Source organism: Neopsephotus bourkii, unplaced genomic scaffold, assembly GCF_033783945.1.
Source record: "Neopsephotus bourkii isolate Nb327-2 ecotype Australia unplaced genomic scaffold, CSIRO-AGI_Nbou_v1 NB_1417, whole genome shotgun sequence".
Taxonomy (NCBI): domain Eukaryota; kingdom Metazoa; phylum Chordata; class Aves; order Psittaciformes; family Psittacidae; genus Neopsephotus; species Neopsephotus bourkii.
Genome location: NW_026901894.1, coordinates 35,113 through 48,998, shown reverse-complemented (window position 1 = coordinate 48,998; position 13,886 = coordinate 35,113). Strand labels below are relative to the sequence as shown.

The 13,886-nt window shown below is 48.8% G+C and overlaps 1 protein-coding gene across 3 annotated transcripts in view; it reads left to right on the top strand.

The window, feature by feature from the left end:
• The window catches only part of ELMO1 (engulfment and cell motility 1), a 223,971-nt gene that overhangs the window by 198,648 nt on the left and 11,437 nt on the right, over positions 1-13,886 (top strand). For all 3 annotated transcript variants that reach the window (XM_061367972.1, XM_061367971.1, XM_061367973.1), the window contains 3 exons: positions 2,102-2,214; positions 10,065-10,172; positions 13,402-13,484. In XM_061367972.1, coding sequence (XP_061223956.1) covers positions 2,102-2,214; positions 10,065-10,172; positions 13,402-13,484 — 304 coding nt within the window. The remainder of the gene's footprint in view (positions 1-2,101; positions 2,215-10,064; positions 10,173-13,401; positions 13,485-13,886) is intronic.

The following is a 13,886-nucleotide window of genomic DNA, read 5'->3' as shown; positions in this document are numbered from 1 at the left end:
AAGGGATGGGTGGGCTTAGGTGGTGCCACTGAAGCCCAAAGCCACTGCAGACTGTTTCTCCCTGCAGTTGTCTCCACAACCTCTGTGTGCCCAGGTCTGGGGACAGTAAACCAAAAGAGAGCGCTGCCTCTGGGTGTCACGGTCGTGAGAACACATACATGCGTGTGTAGAGGGACTCCAGCCCATCAGCAAAGAGGGGGAAGGCGTCTCTTCTTTCTTACCTCACTTCCTCCTATGGGAAGTCTGCCTTAGACTGTGAGATGCTTGAGGGAGGGTTACCTGTTTGCTTTGGGGTTGGTTAAAAAGCCTTCTCTTGCTCTGGTTTATAAAGAGCATATGGGGCATCAGAGTACAGACGGGGGGATACTGGGAGCAGTCAGGTGTTAATGTGCTGGGTGACCCATTCGTTTTTGTCTTGCCAGTAGTGTCTGAGAACCATGATGTTATGATATCCTTAACACCTATTGAACGAGAACCATCCCATTTCTGAATCAAACTACCTAAACAGCCAACTGATGTTGAGTGTTTGAAATCAGTCCAGCTGGAGAGTTAGATACAGCCTGCACTGCTGAGTAATCCACACCGTGCTTTGACACTGTTATCCTCAGCTCCTGCTCCCAGCTTTTACCTGAGGAATGAGGAAGCTCATCAGCTCGGTAAAGGCAAGACATTAACTCAGGCACAGATTTCTTTGAATCATAGTACTTAGCCATTCAGCATTTTCATGTCCTGGTTCCCAATGGGAGAACGACAAGGCTTGAAAATGATCCTAAAGGACTAATAATACATTTCGAAAGGTGCTGGTTTCTATAGTGACAGTGCTTCCTGAAATTTTGACCAGCTAGATTTTTACAGCATGTAAATATGCAGCAGGTTATGCATCAAAACCCAACCCTTGTGTTAGTACATGGGAGGAAAAGGGTACTTGGGTTGAAAGGCCTTATCTGTGTAGCAGAGGACTTCCTGTAGTTTCAGTGGGGGTCTGGCAGATCAAAGGTATAGGATCCAGATGAGTGTGGAAATCAGCAGAGATTGGGCTCCCTAAGTTGTCCAGAAGGGAGACGGGTTTGTTGTCTCTATGGGATACCGTGGCTTGGCTTCCTTTTGATGCTGGAATATACTGCCAGACAGAAGGATTTTGGGTATTACCTAATCTGCACAGCAGTGCAGAACGATGGGTCTGACATACTCCATGCTTTATAAATCCTCTACACATTCAGTTATTTTTTAATCTTACTAGTTGTCAAGTTGGTGTTTAAACCTGTCTTTTATGTATTCTTAATGAACCCAAGTGAGGCCATCACTGATGGATTCAGGCATCTGTGGATCCAGGTGATGCTGTAGGAAATCAGACTTTAACTGTTATGTACATACGTTTTATGCCCAGTTCTTGACACGCCGAACTCTTACCAAAGGAGGATGTAGAAGATGGCTTTTCTAAAGGATCTCTAATATTCTTGCTAAATGCTGTGGGTTTCTGCAGTCCTGGCCAAGGGTAAAGTTTGATCCTGGAGGGATCCCTGCTCCTGGGTTACTCTTCCACAGAACCCTGATAACAGTTAAGTTATCAATTGGGTGGCATGGACTGAGTAACAGGCATAGAGCGCTGGTCATTACCTGAGCTCACTGGCCTTGCTGAGTGTTTCTATTGTTGTTCCAAGATGTGTTTTAGGCTTCTAGTGCTCCTGGAGTCTGCCAGCAGAGGATTGTGCAGCGAAAGGTGTCAGACCCTCACATAAGCTTTGCAGTGCTCCTGTGATGAAAGACTATTATTTGCTGCAGAAAAACCTTGTTGGTGCGTTATAGCAAGTGCTATTTTTAGATGAGTAAAGTACGAAACAAATAAGTGACTTGCCTGAGTCAGACACGGATGTCGTAGCAGTGAGGTGTCTGTAATGGAGCCTGGCTCCCTTCTCTCTTATGAGAAAAGGTGGGTTTTTAATAGAACAGACTAGGTTCTGACCTGGGCCTGCCTGTGGCCGTTGTTCCCTTCAGACTCCTTGCAGAACCACGTTGTGAGACTGGCTCAGAGGGAGGGAGGGAGGGAGGGAGGATGGTTCCTGATTGCCTTTGACAAGGGGCTGCTTTCTCTCTCCCCAAGGGAACTCAAAGAGAAGATTCAGCCCGAGATCTTGGAACTGATCAAGCAGCAGCGTCTCAACCGGCTTGTGGAGGGCACCTGCTTCAGGAAGCTCAACAGTCGGCGTCGGCAAGGTACGGTTCAGGCTGTGCAGTGCCTTTGGGCTCTCACTCTTGTCCAGGCGGTGAGGTCAGGAGCGCTGTTTTCACTGCCAGCATCCTTGGGTGTAGTGCTGCCTTGAGTGCTTTTACCAGGAAGCATCTGAAAGCATCTCCCTTAGAGCTGTTGTAGGAGTTCTTGTGTTTCCCTGGCTCTTGTTTTGGCTTCATCGTGCGGATCGTCTGGAACAGGGCCAGTATTTGACAAAACTCCCAAGCAGCAGCTTGAGAACCCTCTGAACCCCCTACAGAAATAGCACATGAAGCTGGGGCTCTCAGACTTGGACCACCTTTATGTGTGCAATGAGCTCATTCTGCACCTCTCCCTCCAGCACTACTTGTCCTTGGTATTTGTCTTATATTACCATATACACTAAATGCATCATGGTGGTTAAAAATGCTTCTTACAAGCACTTAGGTGAGTAATTTGTGTACCGTCAGATGAATGCTCGGTTGACAGGGAAAGATCATTTTCCCAATCATATGAGACATTGCTCAGGGGTGGATTTGGAGCTCGTTTTGTTCACTCCAACTCCCTGCAGTTCTTTTCCCCTCAGGGAGGCACGCTGCTTTCTCTGGACACAATAACAGGGACATAGTGTAACCTCAGCAGATGAGTTAGAATTTCTATCCCCACGTTCCCCTTTACAAACCTCAATTCAGGAGGATTCAGGTTGCCTTTTGATTTCCCTGTAAATACAACACCAATTGCAGCGTCACCAAAGCTAAGAGCAAGAACTGACAAAGGTCAGCGGTTGGGAGCTTCAGATCGCTTGTGGAAAACTGCTTCTTCCCCTTCCTTAGAAACAAGGAGGCCGTTTTCCTTCATGTCAGGGGGTTATTCTGGAACATTTCGGAGCCTTTATGAAAGGGTTGAGTTGAAGGCAAATGTGCAGCTTTATGTCCTCTTTGTCAAGCCTACAAACACCAAGCCCACTGCACACGGTTGAGGGAAACAGCATTAATATTGCACTGTGACTTCCTATACAGACTTCATAGAGAGGCACGAGACTTGATTTCCCTTCAGCAGCATATTCACAGAGAGCAAGGAGCTGAAGTAACGCGGGGTCTGGTTTGGGTATCGGTAGTGAGGGTTGTGCACTTGATTCCCCTCCAAGCCTGCATCCCAATAGCTGGAATTGCAGGGAAGGAGCATTGCTCATGGCAAGCATATTCTCCTTTTAGCAGATGTCCAAGAGGAGGACAGACCGGTTGTTTTATCTTAAACTGGTTCATGGTTTATAGGGTCAAAAGCCCTCAGGGTTATAAATCGGTTCAACTTAGACTCATAGAACAGTTAGGGTTGGAGGTGATGCTTCTAAGAGTGAAGCTGAAGTTAGAAAAAGCATTAAACAAATGATCAGTGCAGCCTTCTGTTGAGATATGCCGTAATCCACGGTTGAAGAGGGGGCTTGGAGTGAATTGTGTGTGCCACCAAATTAAGTGCTTTGATGTCATATTTGTACAGGGACAAAAAACGTCACAATTCTTTGGGAAGAGCTAAAACAGCCTCAAAGAATTGGAACTTCTCTGAAGTATATTGGGTTTTGCCAGATAAAAGCCCCTTTGAAAGGCAGGTTTCCACGTGCCCTGAAGGGTTGTGTGTGCTTTATGCTAGACTCGCTGCAGCAGAAGTGTGAATTACCCATCTGGGAGGGAAGGAGAAGGCATAACCACTACAGAAGGTGATGAGTCAGGAGGCCACCAGAACTCAGTCAGATCCAGCACTGTGGGATCTAATGAAGCAGCAAAGGGTGGTTTGTCAACAGGAGCATGTTTGGAGGATGAGCCATTCAGCTGGGTTCCTTTGTTAGACATGGACAGTGCCTGGCACAGTCAGATAGCAAGTGGTGGTAGCTGGCACACAGCAGAGGCAGCTCTCTTGAAATCAGCCTTATCCATCAGGGTTTCCTGTGACACAGGCAGAGCAAACCATGAGAGCAGGGCTATCACGGTGTCAAAACCTAGGAGATGACGTCAAGCGAATGGAGGGCCAGTTTAGCTTGTGACAGGGTCCCAAGTTCCTGAGTGTGTCCTGTTAGCCTCGTCCCACCTCCCCATCTCCTCTCCCCCAACCCACCTCGTGTCCTTACTGAGGGCTCAGAAACCCTGTCCCCTGCCCCTGCTGCAGCTGAGCTCCCTTGCCATGGAGCATTACCAAGACCCTCCAGGGGCTGTGGTCCATGCAGGTTGATCAAGAGCTGCACAGAGATGGGGAGTGCGGTGAAGCATCACGGTTTGTCTGTTCTGTGGCAACCCATTTGGAAGATACTGCTCCCTTTGCCTCTCCTGTGATGCCTTTGTTCCCCTGAGACAATCCTGGAACAGAGGTCACAAATCAAACTAAGAACCAGCTGAGCATGGCTGAAAGCATTCCATTACCCACTGGAAAAACAATTAACAGGCATTACCCCATCATAAAGACTCCAGAGCAAACTTCTGCTAAGACTATTGTTTGAACATGTGGTGGGGCATGCATGGCTAGTCACAGCAGGCGGGAACAATTGGCTTACAAAGGAGCAAGCAGGGAGTTTACAGCCTTTGGAGAAGAGGTGAAGCACTGGGATACAGCCTTGGCTTTGGAAAGCCTTTGATCCAGCAGGTAACTCACTGGGGGATGCTGGAGGTTAACCAGAGGTACCTGTACTCACATCTCTGCCTTTAGTGTTCCAGCACAGGATTATCCTATCAGCAGGACCCCTCTGTAGCTGAAAATCAGAAGTACCAGCGTTGTCCCAGCAGGATCCTTGGCACTTTCAGAGAGGATGCATGGCCTTTCCCTTGCAAGGGTTCCTAGGAGAGCTGCAGCACTAGCTCCTGTTTGTACTGGCTATTCTTAATCTCTTGGAAATGAAAGCAAAGCCTGGCCTCCCCTTCTGGTCACTGTTCCAGAACCAGTCATGAACCTCTGCAGAGCCCCACTGTGTTCCTTGACTGGGGACATCAGCAGGCACATAGACCTCTTCAGCTTTCTCCTTCCTAGCTGATTCCTACAGGGAAGGGGAGAAGGCTGAAGTGAAAGTCTGCAAAGCACTTTCCAACCCCACAAGTTATTTCCAATGGGGCTAAGTAGCAGGTAAAGGCATTTTATTGAGAATAATGTATACTTCTGATGCTGGCATCCTGCTACATCTGTAGTGGTGTTGTGGGTGCACTCTTTGAAGTAAATACCCCTCTTAGCTTTATAAAGATTATTGAGAAGCTGTGTGCTACTGATGTGGTTTTGCAGCCAAAGATGAGGTTTCTTGATCAGTAGTTTTTGCCAGGGAAGGAAAGCCTGGTGATGCACACCATTGAATCAAAACCACCCAGCACAGGTAAGCTGGAAAGAGAAGGCTTAAGTTAAAACCAGAACTCAAGTGAAGGCAGGTTTTCCGTCTCTTGCTAGGATGAGTAACTCACAGTTCTGAACCAGTAAACCCGCTTTGTCCTTGTTTTGTGCCAAGCCTCTTTGCTGCTGCTTGAGACATCCCAACCTCCACGGTCCCATGTAATGTTCTCTAAGTGACTTGCAGAAAGGGCTAACCAAGTGTGCCTCCTCAGGTCATTCTTCACCAGTCATTTCCAGGGCTCACTGGCTTTCATCTGGGCAGCTGAGACCAGTTAGAGTGGAAATATGTGAGTACAGTGGTACTAGAGAAAGGCAACACAACGAAAGAAGGATGAGTTCCATGTGCATCTATCTGAAATCTAAACCAATACCCATGTTTTCACTGGTATATTTAAAAGTGTGTGCCTCTTGCTATATCCATGAGGAAGGTTGTCTTTGAACAAAAAACTTTGGCTATCTTGGGATAAGATGTGTGCTTTTGGCTGTGCATATCTCAGCTCTTTCCTCCCCAGATTCTAAGTACAGAGCAGTTTTGTACTAAGCACAGCACTTCCTTACCTGGGACAGCATTGTCAAGGGCATATGAGTCATTGGCCATTAATGCACTTGGAAGGACACTGTGTGAATGGCCAGGCACTCTGCAGCCCATCAGCAGAATGCTCTGTCCTCTACTCTTTAGGCACAGCTTTGAATATTCCTCTTCTCGCCAAATCGTGCCTAATTTTGTTATTTGGGATATTTTCCCCCTCCTCATCTCTAATCTTTACCAATGTCCTCTGATATATTTAACCCACTGGGTGCTCTTATCTGAAATTATCTGAAAATCAGAATATTCTCCTTGGAACATTTTCAGGTGGAAAACCAGGAGGATTGATTCTGTTTCCCTTTAATTTGACTGCGTCAGTCTCAGTGAGGTAAAAGGCATGAGGACTCACCAGTAAAAGATGTAGTGTCCAAAAATAACATAGGGTAAAATAAAAGGTTTAGCTCAATAGGAGGGACTTGGGCTTTGGGGCAGATTGGTGCAACTGGACCTAAATGAGCTCCACAGAGAGGTGCCCTGCTCCAGCTGTGCCCATAAACACGGATCTGCCAGCTGTGGAGCATGGAAACTATTGGGAAATGCCTGTCCCAGTGCCTCTTGTGGCACTTCAACCCTGTGTACTGGGGTTTAAGAGCTCTGGAGGGCTTGAGTGGTACTTCTGATTTGGTTTATGAACACCATATGTGTACCGATGTGGTAGAAAAGAGCTTTTCCTTCTGCTTTGCTGATGGATTCAGAGCCACGAGTCAATGTGGGCCACTTCCCATGTGCTGCTCTGTAACTGAGGTTTCTTCATGTGCTGCTCTGTAACTGAGGTTTCTTCATGTGCTGCTCTGTAACTGAGGTTTCTTCATGTGCTGCTCTGTAATGGAGGTTTCTTCATGTGCTGCTCTGTAACTGAGGTTTCTTCATGTGCTGCTCTGTAATGGAGGTTTCTTCATGTGCTGCTCTGTAACTGAGGTTTCTTCATGTGCTGCTCTGTAATTGAGGTTTCTTCGTGTGCTGCTCTGTAATTGAGGTTTCTTCATGTGCTGCTCTGTAACTGAGGTTTCTTCATGTGCTGCTCTGTAACTGAGGTTTCTTCATGTGCTGCTCTGTAACTGAGGTTTCTTCATGTGCTGCTCTGTAACTGAGGTTTCTTCATGTGCTGCTCTGTAACTGAGGTTTCTTCATGTGCTGCTCTGTAATTGAGGTTTCTTCATGTGCTGCTCTGTAATTGAGGTTTCTTCGTGTGCTGCTCTGTAATTGAGGTTTCTTCATGTGCTGCTCTGTAATTGAGGTTTCTTCACTCTTTTTGCCAGTGGAAGCAGTTCCATGCAGTTTTGGTTTTGACTGCAGCATTATGTTATACCCTACCTTCCCTATACAGTCACATTCAGCGCTTGCACTACGGTACAAGAACGTGCATCCTGCCTGGAACTGTTCCCCCCCAGGGCACCACAATGGGGTACCATCTGATCAACTGTTTGTAACATGGTGTGCGTCCATAAACCCCACCCCAGCTGGCGGGGCTGAGGTGGCTGTGGGAGGAAGGGTGCCATCCCATCACTGATGCTGAGGGAGCCTCGTTAGTTCCCTTTGTAGATCCCATTTAAGGTTCTCCCCCTTGAGAGCAGGGCTGTGGCACCATGGCAGTCAGTCGTGAGCCCACAGGAGGGCTGGGCTGGGCATGCTCGAAGCTACAGGCTCTGGCTTGGAGTTTTTCATGAACCTTGGGTTATGGGGAACTGCTGCAGAAGGCTCCGTGAGCCTTCCGAGGTTGGGTTTCTTCCCATAAAACCACCCCTTTGTAGAAGTGAAACAGGACATTTCCACTGAAGGGTTTTCCCCTCTTTCCTGATTGGAACAGGGTGTTGGAACAGGACTGAGGTTAAAGAGCCAAACGTCTTCAGCCCAGAGGTTTCAGACACATCCTTCTGAGACACGCAGACTGCCCCATGGGTTGGTGGCATGTGTGCTCCTCAGATGAGAGCCTGCTGAACGAGGCCTGGCTTCTGCCTGCTCTAGGTTCAGAGCCCTACAGAAGCTTTGCAGCAGTGTTCTCCTCTTGCAAGCCCGCACTGCCCAGCCCGGTGTGTAGTGTACTGCTGCCAGGCCAGAGGGGGTTGTATCTCAGCAGCTTCTGTCGTGTGCATCACAAACTCATCACCTCGGGCACCCCGCCATAAATCATTGGGTGTTGTGTGTGCCTCTGAGGGAGATGACCAGAACCTGTCCTGGTGCCATTGTAAGGGCTTGAAACCTTTCTGTAGAAGGGGCTGCGTGCTCAGAAAGTGGTTTTAAGTGTGGGGTTTTTTCTGCCAAACGTTTTAATCCACCATGACAAAGACATTTAAAGGGGCATATGGGAGCCCGCTTTCACCATTCAAAGCTCAATTGCCTTGTGTGTTTTATTGCATTGCATTTGAAATGCCTGGCCAAGGGACTGGAGAGTGTCCTGTAGAAAGAAGTTGGGTCCATTAAGGCAGTATTCTACTGACAGAGGCAGGAAGTGCTTCCGTTGCTAGCACCACAGTCTCACGTGTGCTCCTGTAGAAAGAAGTTGGGTCCATTAAGGCAGTATCTTACTGACAGAGGCAGGAAGTGCTTCCATTGCTAGCACCACAGTCTCACGTGTGCTGGCTTCGGTGGCTCTGCCTCTCCAAGGCTTTATCCAAGCTGTTCCATTCACTCCCAGCAATAGCAGCACCACGGGGCTGTCAGTCACAGTCATGGAATCAGCTCAGTTGGAGAAGACCTTCAAGACTGAGTCCAACCATTCTGGTACTGCCAAGTCCACCACTAACCTATGGCAATGAGGGCCTCCTCTGCACAGTTTTCACCCCTTCCAGGGATGATGAGCCCACCAGTGCCCTGGGCAGCTTGTTCCCATGCCCAAGGATGCTATCACTTCCCTAAATCGTCCCTTAGGCTGCTGCTTGGCTGCATCAGTGCTGAGCACAACAGAAGCAGCGCAGAGCCAGAGAAGCCCTCTCCCTGCTCCTGGCATTTGAACATCGAGCCTTGCCATGAGCTTGTGGAGGTTTATAGCTTGGATGTAACCGGATTGTCTTGTTGGCAGCTGAACATTATGGGATCTAGTTATCGAACAGAACGTGTTCTGACAAGCAAGGGTCACCTCCTTCTTGCCATTTCAGAAGGTGAGTTGGCAGGCACCATCCCTGTGTGGTAGGCAGTGTGATGGTCTGGCTCTGCAGAGGGGATGTGCTCCACGGGTGCAGGTTTTAATGGCTGTTGTTAAGGGGAATTGCATCCTGCAAAGCAGGGGTTGGAATTAAGGGGAATTACATCCTGCAAAGCAGGGGTTGGCAGGAGGTGTAAATGTGCATCTCCTGTGAGGGACTAAAACACACACTGGAGCGTATATTTGTGACCATGCCAAGCACCAGGGTATCTGCAACACAAGCAAGGTAAGGTCTGCTTCTTGAGTCTTTGTGTGTTTGTTGTGTCCAATCCCTCCATAAATATGGGGGTGTTCTCCCGTGTCTATTAAAAGACATGAGTCATCGTTGTCATAGAATATGGGGTATCTCAAATGTGTCGGGTTTGTGGTGTCCCACACAAGACATCTGGCAGGGCTTAATTCTCACATAGTGGGGACTGAATATGAAGGGGGTTTGGGTACATCGGAGTTACCCACTCAAAGCAGTGGTTACTTAGCCAGTCTTACTGTCTACAAGGGGATAGAATATCATGTCAAACTAAGTCCACTGTACCTTGCTAGTATTCATTTTAGGAGCTGATGACTAAGTCACCACAAAACACAGCAGATTAATGCCAGCTTCAGTTAATCAAGTGACATTAGTGAGCAGAGTCCCTGTCCTACCTCTCTGCACCCTGAATATGCAGTCCTTCCCTGCAGTGCCTCACCTGTGTACGCCTTCTCCCATGCTGTTGCCAGTGCTGGTGAGGACGTGTCAGTGACCTGCTTTAATGCCTTTGTTTTAACAGACAAGTTCTGGTATTGTCGCCTCTCACCTAATCACAAGGTGTTGCACTATGGAGACTTGGAAGAAAGCCCCCAGGGAGAAGTGCCCCACGATTCCTTGCAAGATAAATGTAAGTCACACAGCATTTGTGCTCCTTTCGCTTCTTTTGTGCTGGTTCCTCATGTATCCTGTTAACAGGGGACACCACCAGCGGCTCTGTGTGCAGAGATGGAGAGCAGGGGGCATTTCCTCCCGCATTCAAACCCTTCTCTCCTAGTTTTGGCAGGGCTGTGTGAGGACTGAGCTCAGCTTCCCAATGAGTTCATGCTTCCGTTCAGCCTGGAAATGCCATGCCTTTCACAGGGAGGAACACGGTTCATTTCCATTGCTCATCGGACTGCAGGTGTCAAACTCAAACACGTGGGCATATCCAGAAGCAGTTCTGCCTGCAGAGACGGATGTTTCCTCTGTGGCAGAGTCCCAGTGACTGGAGGAGAAACCCTTGGCAGGCAGAGGTCTTCTTGGATACCATGGGGAGTGGACCTAAAGACGGCACTGTGCTGTGAACAGTGTTGAGAGGACCTCCCCGTTACTGTGCACCCAGCTGGGTGCAGGCCTGCCTCTGACAGCTCCTAGCAGGGGATTTAGCAGGGGATTTTAGGGGATAAAACTGATTTTGGAGCCCTTGAGATGGGTCATACTCTCATGGTAATTCCTCTTCGTCCATCAGAGTAAGTTACAGAGCTCTAACCTGCCATCCTGGGAAAGCTCTTTTCATGATGAGTGCAGTTCTGTCACCAGAAGGTGACTTCAGGAAACCAAGCCTTGACTAAGGAAGCATTGCTTTTTGTTCTTTTTTGAGTCTCCATAAGTAATAAATGCCGTTCTTGGCATTGCCAAACTAGATGTGCTTGTACAAGTATTCCAGCTGGTACATCCGCTTCTGCCTTGGGGTGGCAGGAGGACTGGCTTTCCAGAAGTGGGGAAGTTTTCCAGCCTGAAATGAAGGAAGGAGAGTATCAGTGCTTTAAACTCCCCTCTATGCTAACAGAGAGTGCCTGCTCCCCCAGGCAGCATATTCTAAGTGGCAAGAGGCAGGAGAGCCTGTGTGCTGCTGGAGCCCTGGCAGCTGGCAGTCACGTTCCCCTGTTCCCATTGCCTTACAGATTGCCTCAAGGCTGCTTCACGCGCTTGCTGCAGTCTTGGCAGGATGTAGGGCAGGGCTCACTTTGCTGCATTGGCACTGGAAGAGGCTGTTTGCCTGCGGGAGGCTTAGAGAAATAGCCATGGGTGTTACAGCAGCATCCGAAGGACGGAAGAGGGAAGGTCACCCTTGAGCTGCAGGCGCAGCTCTGAGGCCAGCAGGTCCCACATTCATTTGCATTGAGCGTGCTCCAGCCCCTGACCCTCACTTCAGGCTTCCTCTTGCATCTGCATTGTCCATAAGCTCTTGAGCCTCCTCAGGAATGTCAGGATCCCATGGGGACAGAGGGATTCCTACGTTAGAAACCCCTGAGCCAGACCCGTATGTTCCCTGTGCATGCAGCAGGCAGAGCAGATAGTGATGCAGGGTGAGAATGATGGGGTTATTTCATCAGTATCTCAGGTTCTCAGGCCACGAGGGATGCTCGATTTGCCATGGTGCCAGCCACGTTAGAGTTTAATTAAGCAGAATTAAGGCTGTTTCAAGGTACAGGGTGATCATTGTTTGAAGTGTGTCAGGCCAGGCTGGCTGGGGAATTTTACAGACCATTTTCCAGAGATGTGCCGGTGTGCTTTGGACAGATTTATATTGAATTTGGAGCTGTTGAGGTCTGAGTATGGTGACCACATTGCCAGCGTTCGGGAGCAGGTCAGCAGGGGAAAGGGAATAGGTGGGTAAGAAAACAGAGGGCCTGGAGAAGCAGCGCAGGGCATTCTGTGTGGTTCTTACCAAGCTTCAATAACGGGTGTGGGCCCCCAGAAATGCATGTGGGGTTTAACCCCTTCAGTGCTGTGACGGTCAGCCCGTCTCCAGGCTGTCAGGGTTAACAAGCTCTGCAGGCTCCAGCTGGGGCAGAAAGCAGTTGCCCTCCTTCCCAGGGCTTTATTCATTGTGAGCACATCACATCCGTGCTCACCCCTTCCAGCATCCTGTAGTCAGCTTCCGATACCACCTGAAGCCTTTGACTGTGTTTCCCCTAAGCAAGGAGTAAGCCGAGGTCCTGATTAAGGTCAGGATATCGCATCAGTCTGTGATCTCCACTAGGAGCTGCATCCCAGAGCGCAGGGATCCAGCCTATGAAACCTGGGGAAAGCCTTCTTGCTTGAGAGCTCCAGCTTGAGAAACCCCTGCCTTATGCAGAGCAATCGTTTGGGCATGTGCAGCAAATGGCAGGAGTTCTGTCTTCTCCCATAGCTGCAGTCAAGCCTCTCCTTTGCTTCCCGGCTTGTCCTAGCTCGCCCTCTCCTCACAAAACCAGTATCTTTCCTAAAGGCAGGGCAGTGTCAAAACCATAATAACTGCCATTTCAGCTTTCTATGCATAGAAAGTCCTCTACAAAGGTCTATTATGTCCCGTGCTCTCCACTTGACTCTAGTGCTGAGGTAATCTGGCATAAAATACATAGGATTGCTGTACCCAGTAGGAGAGAAAATGCATTTCTCCTCTTCAGTATTTCTATTAGAGCTTGTCAAGAGCTGGGCAGCAACAGATCTTCATACATTATGCTGTTCTCTCTATATATATGCAATGCTTTTCCACAGCCCCAAGGATAATGGATTATGTATAGATCATAGAAGCTGTCACTCCCTGACCAGCTTGTATTGTGGAGCACACAGATTCTCCATAATGGAATTGCCATTGGAAAATGGACTTCCACTTGGAACTGGGAGGCGTTTATCTTCATGTTTCAGTGACCTCGCTCTGAGTGAGCCTGAGGGGCAGCAGCTTCCATTCAGACAGAACAGCATCCAGTGAGGCAGGGTCCAGCTTGCCCAGCACGCTCTTCAGCAGAGACTCTACCTGGGTGCATAGGGCAGAGCAAGAATAGGGCAGGCATCATTAGTAAGGCAGAGAAGAGTCCGTGTTTTCTGGCTACCTGACTGCACAGAGGAGCTGACACAGGTACAGAGCTATAGGAAACACTCTTACCCAAAGTGGTCCCAGCAGGCAAGGAAGAGCATACTCAGGTTCTTATCCAGGTGCCTGAAGTTTCCTCAGGACTCACAGATTCCTATTTTAATCGTTTTCTTTCTTGCAGCAGCCTGGAAATGGCAATTTTAACCCTTTACTCTTGCGCTTTTTAGACCCTGTGGCTTCCCCACGCCCTGGTTATAACTGGTGTCCTGCTTTTTGCTTTTGTTCTCGTTTAACGCAGTGCCAGTGGCAGATATAAAAGCTGTTGTGACCGGGAAGGACTGCCCTCACATGAAGGAGAAAGGAGCTCTCAAACAAAACAAGGTATGGCTCTCCGATTGCTATGAGCACTCAGCCTGCAGGATGGAAGGCTCAACTGGACCTGCCCTGAAGTGATACCGGGTATCTTTCACTCCAGCCTGCCACCTTGCCATGTATGCACACACTTGGCTTTCACCTCAGGCTGTCTGAGATAAGGTACTGGGACAGGCTACCCTCCTTTATGTCTGAGATAAGGTACTGGGACAGGCTACCCTCCTTTATGTGTGAGATAAGGTACTGGGACAGCCTACCCTCCTTTATGTCTGAGATAAGGTACTGGGACAGGCTACCCTCCTTTATGTCTGAGATAAGGTACTGGGACAGGCTACCCTCCTTTATGTCTGAGATAAGGTTGGGACAGCTACCCTCCAAAAACACACACCCCACAAAAACACACTACCCTCC